At 40.5% G+C, this 23,841-nt stretch overlaps 1 protein-coding gene across 31 annotated transcripts in view; it reads right to left on the minus strand.

Moving 5' to 3' along the window:
- The window catches only part of CLASP1 (cytoplasmic linker associated protein 1), a 170,290-nt gene that overhangs the window by 44,639 nt on the left and 101,810 nt on the right, over window positions 1–23,841 (minus strand). For 11 of the 31 annotated variants that reach the window (XM_033065098.1, XM_033065111.1, XM_033065103.1 and 8 more), the window contains 9 exons: window positions 23,049–23,216; window positions 16,760–16,867; window positions 13,188–13,250; window positions 9,250–9,353; window positions 6,812–6,835; window positions 5,658–5,902; window positions 2,081–2,144; window positions 760–762; window positions 346–509 (listed from right to left, as the gene is read on the minus strand). In XM_033065098.1, the coding sequence (XP_032920989.1) occupies window positions 346–509; window positions 760–762; window positions 2,081–2,144; window positions 5,658–5,902; window positions 6,812–6,835; window positions 9,250–9,353; window positions 13,188–13,250; window positions 16,760–16,867; window positions 23,049–23,216 (943 nt within the window). The remainder of the gene's footprint in view (window positions 1–345; window positions 510–759; window positions 763–2,080; window positions 2,145–5,657; window positions 5,903–6,811; window positions 6,836–9,249; window positions 9,354–13,187; window positions 13,251–16,759; window positions 16,868–23,048; window positions 23,217–23,841) is intronic. The other 20 variants (XM_033065120.1, XM_033065119.1, XM_033065117.1 and 17 more) reach the window with 6 other exon arrangements.

Below are 23,841 nucleotides of genomic sequence, written 5' to 3' on the forward strand. Positions count from 1 at the left end.
GTTATTTGTATCTGAATAATATGAAAGAGGCACTGAACTTTGTGGTAAAGTACCTTTCATATTCTGAATACTGCATTTTTCTGGGTACAATCAAAAAAAGGCCACAAAAGCCTAAAATTAATCAGTTACATATTTTTAAATTTATGCTTCAAAGTTATTTATTTAGAAGAGAGACAGGCCTTTTTAATTCAATACTTGAAATACTGTGGCATAACTTTGTTCTCTTTTATTCTCATATTCATCAAGATTGAGTCCTCAAAATACACAGCACTGCTGGATTTCTAAAATCACACCTTCCTGTATTCCCAAAAAACCTCCACAACATTTGCCATCTGAGTACTCTACCTGGTGACATCCAGAGCTTTTTGAACTTTTGCCTGTACAGACCCCAACAAATCTGCTCCCATTTTCTTTAGCAACTGGGTCAGGAGAACAAAAAGCCAATCCTGCAAATCATCCTTATGAATGATGATGAAATCAACCAGGGTTTCCAGAAACATGCTGAAGACCTACAAACAAAACAAGCGTCAGAAGAAGAAATACAGTTCTTAAAAGAAAAAATATTCAAAGGGGAAGGGGGTTTACAGTCTGAATTTCAGGATGATTTTGTTATAAAAGTTTCATGAATGAATGATTTTAGTGACTACATTGCTCTGGAAAAAAAAACAGGCAAGACATGTCTAAAATGTGTTGTATTAAAATACCACATATAACGAATGAAGGAAATGAAAATGAAAGAAAGGGGTAGGAAACACTTACTCTCTGTTGTGAATTCCACGGCAAAGCAGGCCATGCAACAAAACAAACCACTCGTTAGCACACACAGTGATCAAGGATGCAGTTTCTCAACAGAAAAAAGACACATTCATTGAAAGTTTACATTTTCTTAAAACACAATATCTTCTCAGCAGAGTTACTTAAAACATTATATGCTTTGGATCAGATTCAGTTGAGAAATAACATGTTTATATAGTGTTTTATGAACAAGGCTACACGTGTTTAACACCATAACTAATGAGTTTGTATCAGTAATTCTATGAAAGCAGTGAAGATGACAGATCACTGCCACAAAGGACATACTTGAACCCAGTGTGCAATAAACTCCCACCTTTATCCAGAAATTTGAAATATTTTGTGAACAAATCATTACACCTCCACCCTTTCTACTACACATACCTTGGGGAACCAAAGCATTAAGAACTTACAGGTAGGTACTACAAGCCTGGGGAGACCTCTGGGACAGCTGGTCCACAGTATAATTAAGGCCAAAAATGCACATTTTGAGCAAGACCTGTGACAGGTTACTCTGCCTGCCCATGGAACTTCCACCCAATAATCATTTATTAAAACTGGTTTACCAAGAGGTCTTGAAGCACAAAGACTTACACAATTTGTTCTTTCTCAAACCGCATTTAACCCAACTGCTGGTGTTTTTACACAGCCATTACTGATTTTCCTCAACTAGCAAAACTCAGAAAAGGGCATGAAATTCCCTATTCCCTTCTCCTTGCTCCCACTTAGCTGTCCATAGAAATCCACTAGTTCTGAACATGCCTGTGGGCCCTACCTCCCCATTCTGTGGCCCACTTCTTAAGAAATGTCTGTAAATTCATGCCACAGCCTTTAACTTGAAAGGTCAGTGTTTTAAGGAAGGCAAAGTAGCTACATTAAAGACCTTGATTATGAGATTCAGTATCTTGGTGAGACATCTGCTCCCAGGTGGACACAACACACAAACCCCAGTGGCTGTGATGTTCATGATCCCATGGACCACTCTTCCCTGTGTATCACCAAAAATACACCCTAGAGAAGTGCAAATCAAACTGAACTTGCGGCTCCAGGAGGTGACCTCTGAAAGGCACCAGGCTGCTCCTCAGGAAGCACGGAGTAACCAGCTCCTAGCAATGTAAGAGACTGAGACACATCCTCTCCTTGTAAAAACACGAAAACCAAAGAGATTTTTAAATGCCAGTTTTCCCCAGCAGATGGCAGGGGTAGAAATGCAAACCACTCATCTTGGAACAGTGTCAAATGTTCACATAGTAATGTAGGAGAGCGAGCCAAGGCTTTGTGATCTTACCTTGCTGTGAGGGTCAGCAAACATGCGAGTAAATATTTCACACAGCCTTTTTAACTCGACTCGGCTAAAACACACAAACAAAACTTGACATTAATGCCAAAGTTTTAGTCGCAGAGGAAAAAAAAGGCAGCTAATAAATATTAACAGCTGAAAGATCTAACCTTCTTTATTTAAATGTTACTTCAGTCACACTTCTGAAAACTGTATCTAAGCAAAGTCTTTACTAGCACTCCAGTTTAACTGCTGGGATCACCTGTTTTACACTAAGAATCTAATAAACATTTATTTTTATAAAAATCTTAAATGAGACAATCACATTTTCTGGTGCTTTTATTTTCTTCTATATTCTGGATTCCAGAAATGTGCACATTTGTGAGGCACTTAGTTTCTGTCTGGGTCAAGGTCACTGAATCATGCATTTTTTTCACCTTAAGAATCGGTTTTTGAAGTCTCTTTTGTATCAAGGATTTCAAATTTTCAAGTAAAATCAGAACTTTCTGGTTATGAACTAATCAAATATTTTGGTTTGAATTCCTAGTTGCTTCAGTAGTATCAGTCTAGAATCACAGATCATTAACAGATCAGAACTGCCTCCAAAGTCTGACAGCAGACATCCACATTGAGGAGTCAAAATACAGAAATGGAAGAGACATTAAAAAATGGCAACCTATTAAATCAGAAGATAATTACATCAAGGAACAATCTAAGTTCCTATTAGTAAGAGATTATTAGGTGCTCAGTAGTGCTCTTTTTATGGCAGGGGGAAAAAAGAACGATGCATGAGATACTGAGCTGGAGTCAAATGCAGAACACTTTGGTGCCAAGCTCTTATCTGCAATGTATTGAAAAGTCTCAGCTTTCCTGCAAGGCAAACTGGCAAAAAATACTGAAGCTCTTCTTGTTTATGGTGCAAACAAAAACAGTATAAGGCAGTTAAATTACATTTTCTGCTTACTATAGATGCAAAGGGACATTTTTCACAATTACAATGAAACCAGAGCAATTAGTGAAATGAACACTGACTGCTCAGAGAAGAGTTATTGAACATTTTGACTATAGGGAATGTATTTCCAGACCGACATTAATTCTACAATCCTCTTTCTAAAAATAATCTTCAAATAGGCCAGAATAAGGCAGTAGTCTACAGATACTTTATGTCAGATTGTTTCTATGTAACACAGGACTTTTTTTTTTCCCCAATAAATCTATGCATGAAAGGCTGATTAAATTTTAAAAGGGCACAAACCAATGGGTTTAAGAGTCTGGTAGGGAGGGAAAAGTCTTTGTAACAACATCACAGTAAGCTGTCAGCTTAATTCAGGGTGAGGCTGCACAGACTCAAACTGACTACAACACTCCTGACATCCTGCAGACTGCAGCTCTCTGAATGAACCCTTATTCATTACTCCAATGAATTTTCTTTCTGGACAAAGGTTCTATAAAGTCAGCAAGTATATGTGTGTCTGTTTCTAAAAGCTCACAGACCCAAGGTAACAATGCAAGTACTAAACTGCAACAGGCAAAGGAAGAACGTTTCCTTAAGGGACTGATTTGCTTTGTTTTATTTAGAAGACCTTATGGGGAGCCCTTAAAAGAGCAGGCCACATGAAGCTGTATGAAACAAAGAGGGTAAGTGCCATTCCACTTTGCATGCACATCTCTGGATATGCAAATCCCAGCTAACACAGGATCATCCATCTTTCAGTTCAGAATGCTAAAGAAAACCCAGCCACATTACTGCCTCTTATTAACATGTTACACCACAACAGAAGGTATCAGGTTTAATTAGAAGACAGACTTGCCCCTTGGACTAATGACCTTGATGATGTTCTCAAGATATCGTGGGAACAAGCAGGATGATAAAATCTAATCATTAGAACAGGCACCAGATCAACTCTCAACCAAGGAGGAAGGAGATCAAAAGAAAACCAAAATGAAACACAGAGAACTGAACACAGTATCAAATTAAGAAAATAACTGTGCAGAGGTGTAGTTTCTGGGACAGATTTAAAAATTATTCAGGATCAAAGCTAAGACAACTTCCTAGCTTGAGGGACTGGTGACAGCACAGTTCAAACACTACAACCAGCAGGGTTGAAATCAAGAGTTTAACTCCACCAGTACTTCTGCTAAGATCTACTGACCTGGATAAACAGTCCAACACCAAAACCTCTCAGCACTTTCTCCCTTGCAACTATCCCCAGCAGCACTCCAAACCTTGCTTATAATCCTCACACACTTTTGTGGCAAAATCAAACTCTCACCCAACTTTCTCATACAAGTAACGAGGTGCCACAGTTTTTCCAGGCAGATTGTTAAAGAGAAAGAAAAAAGACAGCATACATGGTGGAAATGTCTTTTAAGAGACTCAGAAATAGACCACATCAAAAAGCGTCTCTGATCTAGAGACTCTAACTACCCTTTCTAAAAACCTGTAGCACTTCCCATTTAAGATCTGTATCACATAATGTAAAGTGCTAGAATATTTTTATGATGGTGAGAAACCAACTTTTTCAGGCTTCCTCTCAGAACACTTTCATTTAGACTCTTAAACACCAAATTATTTTCAGCCAGTGTGAAGCCCTTTCAAAATGGAAACAGTTGCATAAACCCAAGTAGGGAGGCTCTAAACAACCACTTACAAACTTGGCTATAATTTAAGTACATACAAATCCATAACAAAAAAAATTAAAAATGTCACTGCTCTTTGGGAATGCTACCTTCAAAGGAACCAAGAGATAAACAGCTTGTTTCAAACATTTTCTCCATAAACTAAGGGCGAAATGTCTATGGCCTGAGAGCCAGATGTCTAGTTAATGTGACCTGTGGCCATAGGGAGTTTCCACATAACTACAGGATAATTCTGAGACCTCTTTTAAGGTGTGATGAGCCAAAGGTTGAAGGGGTTTTGTGGTTCTCAGCAAATGAAAAAGGTTTCCCTCTCCTACCATACGCAGTTTCAGAGTTGGTATACAAACTGCATTGCCCTAAGAAACTTCCCTCTACGTTACACACAACACCATTTATATGAGTTTCTGATACAAAATTTTTCAAGAGTTACAAACAGGATCTGTAATTACCTAACACAGCCTTCATATAGAGCCAAAGTACAGCCAATGCCAGCACTGTCTGATCTCAGCTTTGAAACACACACCCCAAGTTATTTTAGAGTAAGTGAAGTGTTTGCTTCACCAACTAAATTGCCATGGGAAAAAATATTTAAAGTTCAAAGAGACTAATGTCAAAATGGCACCACCCCTTGAGTATGTTTACAACAGCATCACTGTGGGAAATCTCACTCTGCTGCAACAAGCACCTACCACTGGAAGTCTTCACAAGACAGATGAAGGCAAAGAAAAGAGAGCATGTTTACCTGAGCCCTTTCAACACTACTGCCACAAATTATACTGATGACACAGCAGAAACCTTTCCAATAGTTAACTGCAATCCCACATTGTAGAGACAAAGCCTTGACAGCCATGTAAGGCACTACCTGTCTCCACAAGGCAAGTACATAACACTGCCTTCTGGCTGAGGCCATCCCTAATGAATTACCGACACCAGAAAACAAAGTCACCTCAGTGTCCGTTGGCTTTTCAGTAAATTCTGAAGCCCTATGAGCCCCTCTTTCCTTTCAGACCAGTTGGAGCTGGCGCAGTGGTTCAGGACCTCGGCCACATCCTCAGTCTGCCGCAGGTAGTGTGGGATGCCCCCGTTCCTGGAGCCGTACGAGCGCTCCGAGCAAGCGCTGGACGCGTCGCTGTTGGCATCGTCGTCAGAGTACATCCCATAGGGCTCGTATCTTCTTCTCACTGGCTTTTTCTGGAAAAGGGGAAACTCACACTTACCAAGTTATATACAGTTACCTCGATGCCAGAAGAAAAGCTTTCTATTTGTCATCACTGAAAGGAAGATTAGTGCTACTGTTAAAGTGACTGAAGTGTTTTAAAGATGTCACCATGCACTGCCTTACCTCTCACAGCAGAGCAAGACAGACACCACTGATTTCAAAGAGACTGAGTGACTCAGGGGAAGAGGGTCTGCCTTCCCCAGCACAAAAACAATGTATTTATGCCCAGTAGAATTAAGTTACTGGTCATGGAATTAAATACAATAAATGTTGTATTGGCAATAATGATCAGGTCCATTGTTACAGACAGTATGATGATACAACCTCTACTTTAAAGAAAAATAAAGGTAAGGAAGAAATAGTGGAAAGAATCTGTGCTGGCATGCCCAGTCACTTTGATATCAATATTGAAGTGACTCTAGAAATGCACTGGATATAGGAGATGGCAATTTCTCTGTTAGTTTGGGCTAGGATTCTTTCCAGAGGCTGCTAAGGGAGTTGAGTACTCAAATCCACTCATTTCCATAGCATGGCATTAGAGGACCTAATTCCCTTAGGTACATCTTTGACAGCCTTGATCCTTACAGAAAGAATAGTAGCATAATTATGGCAGCAAAAAAAACCTCCTAAATAAACCTTAAAAGAACAGAGTTGACAAGATAATGTATCAAAAAATATCTATATTCTAAAGTGCTTGCTACAGAATTCCTTCCAGTGTCCAGCCCTGCAGGTCCTGGACTTGTGAAGCCAGCAGAGTTTTGCTTCCACTAGGACTGGAGGATTGAAGCATAAAAATTAACTCACGTGCAGTATCATGGGCGTTAGCAACAGGGTGGGGAGAGTGGGAAAGTAGAAATAAAAAGTCAAGAAAGCACTAGTACCTTGCTCCTGGAGTCTCCTAACAGCTGTAGGCAGGAAAATATTGAAGGGTGGGAAAAAGCATAGAGAATTATGTCAGAAGCTTATGTAGGGTTTGTTTTTGCAACAAAAACGTATAGCAAATGTGTCTTAGCAAATTAAAAAAAAAAATACAGTTTTTGCAAAATAAAAGTGGGTATAATAATGCCTGACTTTATCCCCTAACTGTTGCACTACTCATACTGGCTACAATTTCCCTTAGGGAGCTTGGAAGTCAGAGTATCTGGTAAAAAACTTTTTTTAGGAACAGATCTATATTCAGCACCTCTTTGCTTACTTTTCAGAAACCTGCAATGAAAGTTATCAGAGATTTTGGTAGTGATTTCTCTTTCCCCACATATTACTAGCAGCTTTTCACTTTACAGTCTTGCAAAGAAATTCTGATGTGAGGAAGCCACTATCTACAGTACAGCACATTTAATCAACTTCACTTGCCAAGGTATCTTTCAACCCACAGTTCTTACACTACACTGTTTTGAAGATTAGCTTCTTTTAAGACCCCCTGGTTGGCACCACTGGCTTAAAGGTCTTACTTAACAGCAAAGTTTCCATCACCCTTTGAGCTCTTCTGAGAGACCCCAGCACTGATTCCTAGTATAGACACTGTGGGTTTAGGCCAAGTCCAGCTCAAACAGAAGCAGTGGATCAAACTGGAATTGTACAGAGGGAGCAGAGGTCACAGAATGACCCTCCATGTTTTGTTTCAATTGAGGATTTGGCTGAAACCATCTTTGAAGAAGCTCTTTTCATTTCTTACTACATGGAAAAGACAACTCTGTGAAAACACAGTTACTGGGTAAAAGCTGGCACCACAAGACTCTCAAAAGGAGCCTGCACAGGCTTTGCAAACTGCTTGCTATCAGAAGAGAAAACTGGGGTGCTGGGAAAGAAGGGATCAACAAGATAGTGTTGGATCTCCTGAAGCCATACAAACTCAGATTGATGAACTAAGTCAGCAGCACCAGCTAGTTTCCAGTTAGACTTCAGTATTTCCCTTTAAAGTGCTCAACCCTTCAAAATTTTAACATTTCAGTTTAATGTTACTTAACTTCAAAGCTGGAATATTTAAAAGAGAGTACTCTGTAAATCCAGCTGAAGATTAAGTCACACCCAAAGAAATCTCAAGGCTCAGCAGTCAGTTGAAACACTGCGACACTCTCCTCCCTTAAGAAACCTGTATTCAGCAGCAGTTCACATGCAGGGATAAAGCCTGATTTCATTTACACAGGCAAACCATTGTCTGTAATTATGTCCTGAACTGCTCTGGTAGCAAATTTGAGGTGCTGAGAGCAGAAATTGGCTCACAAGCTGTTACATTTGGTAACGAAAATGCTCACTAGTGATTCAGTCCACTAAATGGAACAGTCCCATTATACACTGCTCTACCTTTCCTTGTTCACAAATACATTCTTTGTTCTGAAGGGTACATTTTGTAAAAAGGGACACTATTCTAAAGTACTCCAATAGGTGCCATGAGCTGGGTGATAATCAGACATAAAAGGAAAATATTAGCCATCCTTGGGGAAAGTGAACTAGGAAATGGAGAAAGGCCATGTACCACAAACACTGACAACATGGTTCATCTTCCTTAAAGTGCACCTGAGACAGGTTCTGAGAGATCTGTCTCAAGATACGTCAGGAAATCCTTCCCTCATCCAGGTCTAGAGCTGGAGAAGACCCATGGGTACCCAGCTAGTACAATTTCTCCTGCCTCTACACATTCTCCCTCCTCCAAATACCTGAGGTACATAAAAAGGCTCAGCATGTGCCCTCTGAAAAGCAGAAGACACTTTCTATCCAAGAGATACCACAGTACAATAAGATTATACATTTTTTTAAAATTACATAAAATTTCCTAAGAAAAGCAGTGAATGTTTGAAAATATTAGCAGCAAACTAGACAAATATAATTCAACTTACAACATAACTGCATGAGATGGCACAGATTCCATGCAAGCCAAGTTATGAGCTCTCTGAGTATCCACCCAGGTACAAATAGCACAGGGCAGAAACTTGTTCTTGCTGAAACCTGATCAAGAATTCACACTAACAGAGAACACTGTTTTTCTGACAAAATGTTCCTGCAGGTAACAGGACTGATGGAAATCTCTGACTGTCAAGTCTCAAGACTCTGACAGCCAAGTGAAAGGCAAACAGCTGATTTAACACATCCTGCAGCTGTAGCACTAACCCACAGCGCTCTGACAACAGCTGCAGAGAACTGACATGGAATAAGGAAAAACATACTGCTGCCAGTAGACCCAAAGACAAAACAGCAAAAGGTAACTATAGCATCAGACTGGCACGATCAGAATAAAGCTATTTAGAAAGAGGAGAACATACGTACAGGTAACTTTAAGGCACTTTCCGCTGTTGGAAGCATTTTGTATTTTTCCTCTTACCAGTGCATCGGCCACAGCAGCCTCCAGATCTGTGCTGGTGCTCAGGACTCGCATGGCATTCACAGAAGCAGGCATCCTGCCTGGCTGGCCGAGTCCAAACCGGTCTGCACAAAAGACAACAGTGAAAGGGATTGTTAAATGAATTCACATTCATTTGGAATCCTAATCAGGTGCCCGAGTAGCTCTCCCCACGGACTCTGGGAACTCACAGTGCTTTTCCATTAAACACCCTTTTACCCAGAGCTCCAGAGAGTCTGCCACTAGGGTGAGAAATAAACTATTGTTTGTTGGGTGTTGGAGGCAATTTTGGATCCTCAGGGCAACTTTTCATTTATTTATTTTAAGTTGGAAAGCAGGGTATCTATGTTCTGTTTCTTTTTACTCAGTTGTCTCAAAGTTTTATTTTAATGTCAGAGGCAGACATGCCCATCCCAATCTGGCACTCTCAGAAATAAAGAGAGCTTCTCATTAACTTCAGAGAGACAGAATCATGCCCAGTGTCAGAACATGTAAATACTCGAGCACTCATCTACCCTGCAGCCTTTTCTCTCAGGCAAGGATGTGAGACTAGCAGCACCAGATTAGTTTATTTTATATCTCAAGGCTTGATTAACCAGTAGAATATAAATATACCTCTACACCTTCACAGTATAAAAATTAAGTTTATAACTCACTTGTGAAGTGACTTCAATTTCTGGTTCTCTTGAGAAGTTTAAATTCCAGAGCTCTACATCAAAACTGGTTTTGAGCAGACAATATCATCTTTTTTTGCCTTTGAATTTGATGGCAAAGCTTTCAATGGCATCCAAAGCAATGGCATTGAGTCTAAAATGTCATTTACACTCCTAACATGAACTATTTTATCATTTTCCCAGTCCACCAAAAAAGTTACTGAAATTAGTTTCTTTAGCAAAGCCAAATTCAGACAGGTCCACTAGCAGAGCTATGACAAAATCAGTAACTTAAGTATCACAGGCCAGGTTCTGGCAGTTCTTCTGGAGGGGGGCAGATCAGACACCAGATACTGGAATCCTGGCTCTGGTTCATGAGGAGAAAGACTGGTTGTAATGTTCCAAGTTTTTCTTTCTGTGTGGGCTTGTGTTTGTTCATGGGGGACTTAGAATATCCCTCCTGGAACATGTTACACCTCTGTCCCTGTACCCACACATGCCAACAGTTTTGCCAGCAAATTCAGTGGTGCATGGATCAAGCTGCATGAACCCATTTAAGAGACCTTCAGCTCATCCACATGAAGCAGCAGGAGAGAGGGGTCAAGTCACACAGGTCTTTTAATAGTTCATCTATATTTAATTTAACAGTGGAAAAATACTGCTTATCAAATTGGGGAACCATATAACGGATTTGCTCAGAACTGAGGCCAAACATGGTGTTCAGCAGCTTAACGTGTTTCTGGGGAAAATGCTGTGTATCATAAAATTTCATTGCTTTCTTCTTTATGAACCTACTGCACTGAAATATCTTTTAGGGATTAGCTCACGCTGACATGCATAATTTAAATCAGAGATTGAAGCTGGCCAGTTCGACTGTCCTAATTATGAAGCTTTATTCAAGATTAAGCTACTGCGGGGAAATAGGGAAAATTTTTTAAATCCAAAGTATTTTGAAAATAAAAAACCCTTGCAGACTAATATTTATTTCAAATAGAAGTGGTATCTATCAAAATTTACTGTTTCTTAAAGTTATGTACCCAGACAAGACATTTCTGATTTACAACAAAAGCACATTTTCTACAAAACACATTACAAGGGAAATAAAAATTAAAACAAAAAACTTCTTAGAACTACTGCCAAAAAGTAATCAAATCATGACATTTCACAAAAAATAAAAGTTGTATGTGTTATTACTATCCCCTTTTTTAATGCACTTGGGTTGAAGAATCACTTCAAATAAGAAGATGGAATAGTGCTTTATTCCTAAAATAGAAAAATCTGTGCACTCTTAACAGAAGCACAGAGATGATAATGCAGTAGGTCTGACTGAAACTAAAGTCACCATTACAGAGATAAATACACTATAAAGTGTAAGGACTTTCCTATGTGTAAATCAGATCTGGTACAGTACAAGGGCTATGAATGTTGAGGTAAGTTCTGGACTTGGTTTTATATTTAAATCCAACCCAGTTACATTACTCAAGTGTTACTGAGATCAGAATTTGGCTTTAACTTTTGAATCTACATAGCATGAAAAATACCACTGTCATTTGCTTTTGAATAAATTTAGTATTACATTAGAAAAGGGAAGATAGTTGTTTTGTTTTTTTTTTAAATGAAGAACAAAATGACAAAGTAATTCAATTGTAGATCAGTTTAAATATCCAGCATAAAGAAACAAAATTGAGCTTTTTTAACACATTAAGTACAGTGTAGCATGCTGGCTTCTATCTCCATGGCTGTCAGGAATCTTCTGAACTACTTTGTTCGGTGATTTTTAAATTTGCAACACTCAAGTTACTCTGGGCTTCTTCCCAAGACACTGTTGGCATATCTGAGTGCCAAAATAAGACCATAGGAGAGACCTCAACAAATCTCTGATGTGGGGCTGGGAACACATCTGGCTCCAGGAATAACAGCACAGTCAAGCCCAATGTTACTGGGCAAGAAAACTGCAGCTTATGCTCTGGTCACATTCGCCTCCCTGGCTGGATTCATTCATTATATTTGTTACAAACTTGGTGAAAATTTGCAACCACCATCATTAATCCTATTTTGTCATTTTTCAGAACATTTTGGCCTTCTGGAGTACGCAATTAACCATACAAGATTTGATTATGCTTTGTACCAAACCATGGGAGCCAAACATGAAGTGACTATCACAGGAAGCCAAAAGCAAACAAAGCTTAAATCTGTATTACAGCTAAGCTATTTTTATTTTGGTTAAATACAAATTCAAATTGTTATCTGAAAAATGCTAGTCAAATCAGCTTGCATTGTTTCTGTCGAGTAACATAAGGGAAATTTAGTTAAGTGATAGCCATTTAACTAGACCCATGAGAAACAGTATTTTTCATTCCCTATTTGAAGGGTTTAATTAAATAACTTTCAGTATAACAAATTCCTTATACAATTTTAGCCTCCAAGAAAACACTGAAACCCTCATCTTCTACATTATGTTTGTCCTCACAATTAAGTCTCTGTTGTCCCAAAGCTAACAGTCCTCATTCAATTATTTTTAAGATTCCCAGTAAAATATCCTCATTTCAAAAGGAATTACGGGCTTTCCATAACTGCAAATCCAGTATAGAGGTGGGACAGAAGTAACTGGAATCTGCAGATTTTTCTCATTACATGTAACATCAGTCACATTATACAAAACCCAGTGAAATGAATAGAGTTTTTCTTTCTTTCAGAAACTTCCATGTACTTTGGACAAGGCCTTCAGAATTACATGAAGGATGGATTAGCACATGTTGTGCTCCAAAGTTCATTCTGAAAGCTCATCAGGTGCTTAATTTTTGCTGCTCTGGTGTATTTTGGAGTGGACCCCACAAAGAACTTTCTTAACAGAGACAGGAGTCCAGAATATTTAGTAATAAATGGGATGAAACCCATTGGGATCCTATCCTAGGCACTGGAAAGTGCTGCACTGGTAAAGAGGAAAAATAATTTGCAAGTACTCTGCATCAGTCAGGATTTAGCCCATGCTGCACAACTGATCCAATTTACAGGAGAATTGAGAAAGCCCTGGATCACCCTTTGTTTAAACACTGTTCACAATGTTCCTAAAATACACAAAATTAAAAACATCCAATAAATGAAACTCAAAACAAAAAGCCACGTTGAACAAAAGCAGAACAGAAAGCCCCGCAGTGGTGAGAAGCACATGCCAAGTGCTGGCTGATGCACACAATGGCAAATGTTAAGATGGTGTAAAACAAGACTACGATAAGAAGCGGATTCATGCAGTTAGCGCTTGTTCACCTGACTGCCCAACAGAATCAGCAGTGGAGAGAGCACTAGTGGACCTGGAATGACGTCGAGAAGCTGCAAGTAGAAGGAATGGCAACACCCACAGGATTAACACACATTGAACCCGAGACAGAAAATGCCACAATCCAAGGGGGATGCGTGTGACCGCTACCGGCAGAGGTGTTCCATAGTGACGGGAATGGCGCTGCATGTGGATGCGCAACAGGAACAGTGCAAGCCCCACAGCGACGCCTCCGCCTGTAGCTCCCCCCTTCCCCTCGTGACCATTAACACGATGCATGACACAACTCATTTGGAACAGTCCCAAACCGGGTGCAGCTCAGCAAAAACACCCCAATGCACATCAGTCACGTTCCAGACCTGCAGGTCTGGCAGGCGGCTGTCACCAGAACGTGGAGCACGTAACTACAGAGAAGGGTTTAGATGTGTCTGATCTAAACCCCAAAGGGAAGCCATGAGGAATGGGTACGAATTGTGCTTGCAGGTATTTTTCCACAACATTCTAGCCTATGCATAATAAAACCAACGTTAACAAAGAGAATATGTAACCACATAAGTAGAAAGAGTCATACAGGGAGGTCACCAACCACTGCAGGTAGAGGTCCTCGGGTTGGTTTCTTTTCCAAGTAAACACACATACACACGTATTCAGGTGTTGCTACTTCTAAAGGTCTCTTGCTTTTAACAAATTTTGCATACATGTTTCTTGAACCTCAGTATGTACATGCAGAGCTAACAAGAATATGCACATCACACACCCATCTAGAACAACACATGTATACAAATTGTTAAAAGCAATGGAGCGCACACAGTAGCGGAGGAGCCTAAGCCAAATATAGCTCCCACTTCAATTCCCAGTTGTTAGCAGCACATCAATCACAAAATGCCTTTGGAGAGGTTTTCAGTTCTTGGATTCAGCATAAAAGTGGAGTTCTTTATGAAAGCAAATTAAAAATGGGCTCTGTAATTCCCAAATTACAGAAATTTTGTCTTTCTAAAGAAGTTTTCCCTATGTCTAGCAATGACATGCTCACCAGCTCAAAGCAACTGACCCAAGAAACTGATTGTTCATTTAAGCAATTCATCACCACAGACTCACTGAAGGCCTTGTTGCTTTAACATCATAACTAGTACTGTCAAAAAACTGAAAAAATAAAGCAAAATCACCTTACAACACAAATAGGCTTTGTCTATTATGCACATAAGTGTGCAGCAGAAAAATTCTAAGTCTTCTGTTTAAGGCAAAGCATTCATAAACACAAAAAACTAATAGAATTAAATAGGAATCAGCAACATGAGAAAAATTAAATTTTGGGTTTTCTCGACTTTGAGAGCTTCACTAAAAGCTATATGCAATTGCCTTTGGCCATGGAGAATACATGCATTTATTCAAGAGAACTATCCCACTGACATTGTAAGTAACTCATGAAAGATTGCATGATCAGTGCAGGATTATGGACTGAACCTCACAATTAAGGTTCGTAGGTCACAGTTGCTTTCTCCCAAGCCATACACTGTGCCCCTGTGGACACCACTGCAGGATGAAGGCCCAGGGAGAAAAAAGAATAACAAAAAAATTTTAAAAGCCCACATCTCTGCAAGGAGACTGAGTATAGATTCACTCGTGACTGTTTTTACTGACTTAGGAAGCAGGACTCATGGATACACTGACATGTGTACCTGCACTGCAGCCCCAAAACAAGCTGCAAAATAACAGGATGTCAGTGCTGACACTGACCATAAGACCATTAAATGAAAGAATATTGTCATTTACATTTAGTTACTCTGAGTATAATTCATAAATATACAAGTTAATCCTTATGAGCAAAACCAGACCAGGCACAGCTGGATTATATTACCTTTGCATTATTGCAAGATTAACTGGGTTCTAAAAAGACTGTAAGAGAACCACAATGTTTTGGCTTAAACTGACATATATAAATTCTTTTAAGACAAGTTACACACCACATAATTAACAAGTTCATGAACATATTTGATTTTAAAGCATTTCCATGAAAACACAGGAAAAAGGTAGTAAGGTAACAACCACATTGGGTAACTATTGTTACATTGATATTTCCTCCCCATGTAACCTTTATTATCAAATAACAATGTATTTCTAAAAATGCATTACTCTTTCCTCACAATAAAACAGTGGAATATACATCTGTAATTGAGATTTTATAATCAGTGTAAGAGTCCGATTCAGCACTGGCAGAAGTGTACAAAGCTCACACCAACCATGGTTCTGATATGCTGCATTTGCTTTTCAGAACAAGGGTTCAAGACAGTACTTCAACTACTGTATTTTAAATACAATAAACAAAACACAGCACAGTGACATAGAACACTGACAAGTTAACACTGAAATCCAGCCTACTTATACATTTTGGCTGGAGAAAAAAAGCTTCATCCACAATTGAAGCTAGGCAGGTTAACTATAAAAATAAGCTGCATTTGTGGATCTGTCTTTTTCTAGATCTGGTATAAAATCAGCTTCATTTAATCAATAAATGTTCATCTCTTTATCTTAAAGAGTTATGAACCAAGTTATTAATCAAAGTTGAATTCCTTCAATTTTTCGCCAGAAGTTGAGATATTAATGTAAACAGATTATTTTATAGCTCAGTAGAATGAAGTCATTGAACCCAAAAGCTTCTCCAATATTAAAACTTGTGCTATGTTCCATTTACACACTACATAACTGTATTTTGTCACTATGTGCAAAATAGATACTGCAACACCATTCTTCATTAAATTCTACATAAATGAAGAGGGCCTGGAGATCAACTGTACTTCATGTCTGAGATGACAAGTTTTGATACAAGAAGTAATGTATTTGGTTGAATATATGATATGGTATTTGATCAGAAACATTAACTATCTTGCTGTATTCAGCATTGTGCAGAAAAACTGCATATGGTAAGTATAATGAGATTTTCTATTTGTACTGTACACTTTAACTGCAGTTCAATGATGCTCCTTTAAAATCTCAATCTTTCCTTGGTTTTACACTGCCTGACAAAGTTTCCTATGAAACAGCATTGCAACTTAATTGATGATTGACTGTCCTGTAAAACCTCTACAAAAAGAGCTCTGCTATCTCCACTGGAGGATTCAGGACAGAAATTATGTACTGTAACTGTACCTAGCTGTAAGAAAATCGAATTATGAATAATTGAGGCACTCAACAACAGGCTACCATGCTACAAAACTACTTCACTGTGACCTAGAAAATCCAGGCTTGCCCTCCCATAGATTTCCATCAGTGTTATTAAGCGAAGCATAGCAGCCCAATTCAAGCTGATTCAATGAAACTAAAAACTGCAGAAGTTCAAACTAAGCTAGTTCCCTGCTAACAGTGAAATGCTGAGAACCAGAATTGAAGCATGCAGAAGAAAATAGAAAGGGAAAAAAAATGGGGTTGGAAACGGGGAGTGTCAGGAATCCAAAGGACAGGAAAGAGCTCATTCCACCTAGCAGTGTCTCGAAAGGGCAATCACAACAAGGGAAAAAGGAAAAAAATATGGACCCTTAAAGCTCCAATGCCTACATGTACTCACCAAGTGGAGGGAAGCCCCGAGCAGGGCTTGTATCTCGACTGCTCTCACGGCTGGTATCACGACTGCACCCCTGACTCATGCTGGGTCGGGGGATACGACTGCTCCGTGCTAGCATGCAGCATGGAGAGTTTCAGAGAAGGTGAACAAGTTTAATGAGGACAGAAAGCTCAAAGTCAAGTCACAGTTCTGTTAGTTATGGTAATTATTACATTAGTAATTACTCAGGCTCTTAACAAACCAACTACCTTACATGCTGAGCTATGTTTGTGATGTGAAATTTCAGCAGCATTAATGTCTGGCTGACAGTCTGCTCTTTTCTTAAGCAATCCAAGTTTTGTTATTCAAGTAGAGCAGGAATCTTTAATCATTTAGGGAAGCTCTACTGTTGCAAAACAGATGAGGCTGAAAGAAACCCTTCCGGAATATTTCTTCCTTCATTTTAAAATAAACACCCTTCTAGAGCAAAATAGCAGACAAAAATTTCTTTAAGTAATCATAATACCAATATATTTTTACATAGATTTGCCTTTCACAAGGAGAGTTTTTTTGAACAAATATCCTAAGGGGAAAAAAGGTCTACTGCACAGACTTGCAGAGATATCTTTCTCCAATGAAAGATATTGGGGAAAAAAACATTTAGAACCTGAATGCCTGAAAGACAGGTTAAAAAGTGATTTGAATTTGAAGAGAACAGTAGATTCAGATATTTGACAGAAGCTAACTTCTGCTCCTTAGACATTTCTATAAGCTTATCTTAATGGTTTTATATGCACACAGTTTGAGACATATGCACACTCCAGGGGAGCTTTAAACTATATTCTTTACTTGGACAAAATCCTACATGCGTGCAGATGTTTGAGACCCTGCATGTTTTAAAAATGTTTGCAGAAAGTTATTTAGTAAGCTTCATGTCTGATGAAGAATACAACATTTTCTTGGCAAAAAACAGCAGTTCATTGTCAGGAGAATTTAATAACAAGAGGGATTTCCCTTGCTGTTTTGAAGAGGCAATAGTATGTTTCAAGTTCAGGAATCACCACTGAGGAATTTTCTCAGGCACAGAGAAAACCTAATCTACCAGCTTTGATGACAACACAGCAGAGGTACATATGCATTAACATGAGTGTGCTAATACTTCAGCTGTATCCCCATTTTTATAAAAATAATGTCATTGGCATGCTTCAGAATATATATATATATTCTTATAAATCTCTGTTGGGTTTGTACACAGAACTTAAATGCCTAGACTCAAGCTGAAGTCCCTCTATAGTGCTTCAGTGCTCTCACATACACTGGATATATTAGCATCCTTCAAGTAAAATAGTACAGAACAAAATAGAAACTTTCATATTTAGGTTTTAAAATTCCAATAGAGACTTCTGCCAGATTCTTGCTTTGTCAAATCCCTCCCAGTTTTGCAAAACCCAGTTCGTATCTCTCTGATGAATTAATGGTTCTGATGGTTGACCTCTGATGGCAAACAATGCAAGATGAGCGATCAACCAAGTTGATTAGATCACCATAATGTCTAATGGTACTGAGTTAGATGGTCTTACAATAAATAAGACAGACTAAATTATAAGAACTGGATGAAATTAGGGTCCATGAGTACAATAATCCCAGCTCAGATGTACAAGGGAAAAAGCTGACAGGTGAACTACAGGTAAAAGTAACACTAAAGTTCTCCACACAAATACTTGGTTTGAAATTGCAAACTCTCTAGAAGCAAACTTCTCATTCTTGGGTCTCATGCTTAGATGTAAATAATGGCAGCCTTCACATCAGGTTTGCACAAGCAGTCATTTCTCTTAAACAGAGAAGATCTGCCCATCTTTTCTAGAATAGAACCCTACTAAAAACAGTAAAGGTTCTTTAGAGAGGGAGAGATGTGAATGATCAAAAAAATTAGTGGATGCACACAATAGATTCTCCTTCCATACCAGCTAACAGCAGCAGCATAAAGTATGAAGAAAACGCACTTTGTAGTATTGCTCTACTAGTGTAGGACAATGCAGTTAATGAAGCATAATACTGACTTCACAAGCAGAACACCCAAACACTGGGTACTCCAGGATTAATGGTCAAATAAAAGGGTTGCATGTTACTGGATACGTAAGAAAAGCAAGAAAAAAAAAATGGATTGAAAAGAACTGAAGGATGAGTCTGCTGTGGACTCCCAGGCACCTGCCTCTCATTTTCACCACCATGTTGTGTAGAGATTTTGTATGAGCTACTCAGACTATTCCCTTTAGACACTGCCAGCAGTAAAGGCCAGTAGTGCTGTCATTTAGTTAAGTCTCTCATACCGTGACAGCCTGTCTCTGCAGTGCAGGGAGCAAAAGCAAAGACAGAGCAAGTCTCAATTTGAGAACTCTCAACCCCCAAAACCTGGACAGAAATCAAGTGAATGAGTAGCAAAATGGATTAAGAGGAGTAGGCAGCATGAAAGCAGACAGTGTGTCCACAGCCAGGTCTGCTGTCAGAAAGTCTAGGACAGGACAAGGATGGGTTATCTTCTATAATATTCCAACTTTCTAATGTGTACTGTTCATACAAACATCTAAGTTTTACCAATTTCATCTGGAAAGTCAAGCACTTAGACATGGCTCACACCATTATTAAAACACATTATTAAGCAGTCTTAGGCCAGTGGAACCCAACAGATGCAAGTATCACCAGTAGAACATGAAAGTGCCCCTGTTTACCAATCTACCACTTGGAAGAAACAGGTATTTCATTAGGATGTGAATTTTAATCATTCTTAAGTGGAGACTAAAAATCAGTAGATGCTTTCTTACATCAATATCAGTATTTTAAAGAGTCTGAAATTCTGCCAAATAGCCAAAGGAAAGCTCTGCAGTGGGCAACACCCAGTCAAGGCAAGTCAAGAACTGCCTGCAGATTTCCAATAAATGTACACAGCACAACCCCAACAAAAAGAGTATACTGCTGCATGAAGCTGATAAGCAGCTGTGCTTGCTCCACTTTCTGGAGAATGGCTGTCTTAAATCTCTCATTTCTTTCAGATCTAGCTGTACCACAATATCTGCAGAGCATTCAACAGAATTACCTTCAGGTTGATAATTTTCAGTCCATGGGAAATGGACATCACCTGTTTGAGCAGATGATCTCCTTCAAGGGGCCCAAAGAAATGCTCAAGTGGACTTCACTCCTCCTTCCCCAAGAGGATATCACCACTAGTAAAACTCACTGAGCAGACAGCAGAGGCAAGATTAAAACTGAAGTGCCACAAGCAGAGTCATGTAGGTAACCAGACAGGACCTCAGCACACTGAATGTGCTTTGCTGTGCTGCCTCAGAGGAAACAAAACCTGCTTTAAGGTTCCCAGCACACAGAAGGAATCTGCTTCATGAATACCTGTAGTCATCATGGAAATCAAAGCTAGCAGCAAGGTACTGATGCTAACAGGCATCCACATGCAGAGGGCTCTATTATTGCCACTGCCCCAGGAGGCCCTGAAAAACTCCAGGGGATGGTTTCTGTATTTGATACCAAGGTGAGTGGGAGTCTATTTAATGAAATGAACAAACAAAATAAAATATCAAGGAAATATAAAGACTGAAGCAACATAATAAGGAAGCATAAAATACTGTTAGCTACTATGTTATAAAGTAGCATGTACAATGGAATAATGGCATACAGTTGGTAGCTCAAAAGCTATCTCCATCTGGGTCAGTATCACAACTTTCAAAATCCAGTAAATAAGACAGAATTTCTGCAACTGAACAGCAAAGTGTCAGACTCTCCTGTTCCCATAGCAGCTCAACCCAGGCTGTGTCCATCAAGCTGGGGGGAACAGGTGAAAGCCACATATCTGATACATGTCAGAGCTCTCTCCCACTCTCAAAGAACAAGCACTGATTGTGTTCTCAGCGAGCTCATCAGAGAAATGACATACAAATTATCTTCCAAAAGAATTCAAGGCTCCTGTAATATACCTGAAAGCAGGCAACCCAAGAGTGAGGATTTTACACAAGGCAATTTCCCTTCAGGTGCTCAAGAATGTTTCAAATCAGACCACATAATATGATGATCAGCTTAAGCATGTGTGATGGTACCATCCACCATTCTTTGCTTCCTCCTAAAAAACAATGCTCTTCCACACAGTGATAGCAGAACAATTACCTCTAGTATTTGGGAGGCACTTTACATTTTAAAAGCAATGAAGAGAAAAGCAAAATGTATTCATACAGAGCTCACAAAATATATCAGACATGAGAAGAACACTAAATTTGGAAAAGCAGTCACAATGAATATGCAGTATTTTTTATGAATCATAATGGCATACACACTCAGGTGCTTTAAACTCATTTCAGTATACTGGAAAGAATGAATAAAATACTTCTTTACAAACAACCTCCTCTAAATAAAAATGCAGCTCAAATGTAAAATATAAAACTACAGTAATTTCACGAATACAAGCCGCACCAATTTGACCAAAATTTTGGTGGAAACCCGGAAGTGCGGCTAATATTCCGGGGCGGCTAATCTATTAACAAAATTCTAAAAGCTGCCAACACGGAAGTGAGAGCCCGCGGCAGCCCCAAGCCAAGCTGGAGCCCGGCCGGCCCCGGCAGAGGTGGGAAAGCCTGGCAGAGGCGGGGCCAGCAGTGTCGGGGGCGGGCGGCAGAGCCTGAGCCAGCAGGGCGGGGGAGCCCGGGAGAACTGGGGTAGCAGTGCAGGGGAGCATGGCAGAAGCAGGAAGGCCGGCGGGTGGGGCTGCCTGGCAGCGGGGGAAGCCCAGCATAATCGGGGCCAGCAGCGTGGGGGAGCCCGGCGGTGCGGGGGCCTGCAGTGCCGGCCAGGGCGAGGAAACGCGGCGGCGGTGCAGACGGGAGGGGGCGGCCGGCGAGCCTGGTGGCGGCGGCGGCAGCCCTGCCGGCGGGGCGAGCGAAAGCGGCGCTCGCGAAAGCGCCGCCCGGCGAGCGAAAGCGCCGCCGCGAGCCGCGAAAGCGCCGCCGCGAGCCGCGAAAGCGCCGCCGCAAGCTGCTAAAGCGCCGCCGCGAGCCGCTAAAGCGCCGCGGGGCGGGCGCGGCGCTCGCGAGGCGCGGCGCGGGGCGAGCGAAAGCGGCAGCAGGGCGGACGGCGAGCCCGGCGGCGGCAGCCCTGCCAGCCGGGCGAGCGAACGCGGCAGCGGGGCGGTGCTGACGGGAGAGGGGGGCCAGCGAGCCCGGCGGCGGCGGCAGCACCACCCGGCCAGCCCCGCCGAGCCGTGGCGCTGAGCTGGGCCACCCGGCCCCGTCGGCAACCATGAGCGGGCCGAGCCTGCCTGACCCCGCCCCGAGCCAGTAAACCCCGCTATGCTGCGATCCTCTTACTAATTGGCCAATTTGTGAAAGCTGCGCACGGATTCTCGCGACGAACGAAAGTGCGGCTAATATTCGGGGTGCGGCTTATCTATTGACAAAGACAGCAACATTGTCGAGGCACCGGGGGTGCGGCTTATAATCCGTGCGGCTTGTATTCGTGAAACTACTGTATTTCTAAGGCAATAGTTATAAATTTAACTGCCAACAGTAAGGCTCTAATTTCAATTAATTTCAATCTACTGGTAAAGTCTTTGGAGATAATAATTTAGTATCAGTATCATTTGAAAAGTTCTTCTTTTATATAAACTTCAAAGTTATAAAATAATTTCTATTAAAAAATGAAAATGTTCAGCACACTGAATACCTTTTCAATTCAACTCAAAGTTTAATATATATTTACTCACCTGACTTAAAGTCTGCTGATAAATTTGAAAATAGAAACTATTACAGAATATTTACATAACAGTCACTGAGACAAGAGGATCAAAACCAGAACAATTAATACATAAGTCTAAAATGTGTTCTAAGAACGTGGCTCCATGATATTAAGGATTAGAGAACAAAACCATTTAAGATAAAAAATTTCTAAAATAATCCAAGAAGGTGCTTTTTCGCCCTTGATGCCATATGACTGTAAAGACTGCTCAACTCATTTTAGGACTAAGCTTAAATGAGATCTTTTTGCTGGGATGGTTATTCACAATTGTTCTTGTTTCCTGATCTAATAACATTGCTCATGTTGAATTTCAAACAGAAAACACATCATGACACCTCTAGGCCTACTTTGAAACCATAAGCTCAAGCTGGAAAATTGAAATTACTCTCCTATAAACCACAATCACATTAACTTGTCAGCTGAAAAACTCAGAGTAGCAGTGACATGAACAGTTTGCTATTCAGCAGGAAAGCCCCTCCTCCAAGCACGCCAGGCAGCACATCCCTGCAGTGACTGTTCTTACCTAGGCCAATTCTGTTGGGACTCGTCTCCCGACTGCATCCCTGGCTCCGAGGAATCTTGCTGCGCTTCTCTGAGGATGATGGCACTGGCTGCACTCTGGATGTTCCACTGCTCAGGCCACCATAGGAGCTTCCTAAGAGCTTACCCGGAGAACTAGACCGGCTACCAGCTAGAAGAGAACCAGAAATAAGGAAAAAAACAGTTAAACCCCCCCAAGATTTTAAACACACTGACAGCAAAACTGGAACACAGTAAGCTCTATGCAAGAATTTAATCCAAATCCCTCAGAAAACTAATGGGAGTGTTCTCTATAAGCTTTCAAGAAGACTGAGGAAAGCCCGTAGACAATGAACACCGACATCAGCAACCCTCTGCTGCCCATGGAGATCAAGCCCAATGCAGACACTGCAGTGTATGAACAACCAAGCTGGCTTTAGGAGAGCTTGTGGAGGTGCTGGGGCAGGCTTGCTGCAGCAGCAAGGGATTTCCAGGTTGCCTCATCTCCTCATAAAGCAACACCAACCAGGCTGTGTAGCAGAGTTGTGCTGCAGTGCCCTGGCTTCTGGCACAGGTCACCTGCTGCAAAACAGCTCAGGCAGCTTTGTGCTACACTGCAGTGGTGGCATTGCTTTTCTACAATAATTCAGTGAAGGAAAATAAAAAAACCCATCATATCTGAACAGATCAGCATGGTAAATCCCATGAGCCTCACACTCGTAGAGATGCTGGCTTACTTATGTCTGGCTGGTTAAACCTAAGTAACTTATTTTTCAGATGATGGAAGTTTTTAGCAC

This window comes from Catharus ustulatus, chromosome 7, assembly GCF_009819885.2.
Source record: "Catharus ustulatus isolate bCatUst1 chromosome 7, bCatUst1.pri.v2, whole genome shotgun sequence".
Lineage (NCBI taxonomy): Eukaryota > Metazoa > Chordata > Aves > Passeriformes > Turdidae > Catharus > Catharus ustulatus.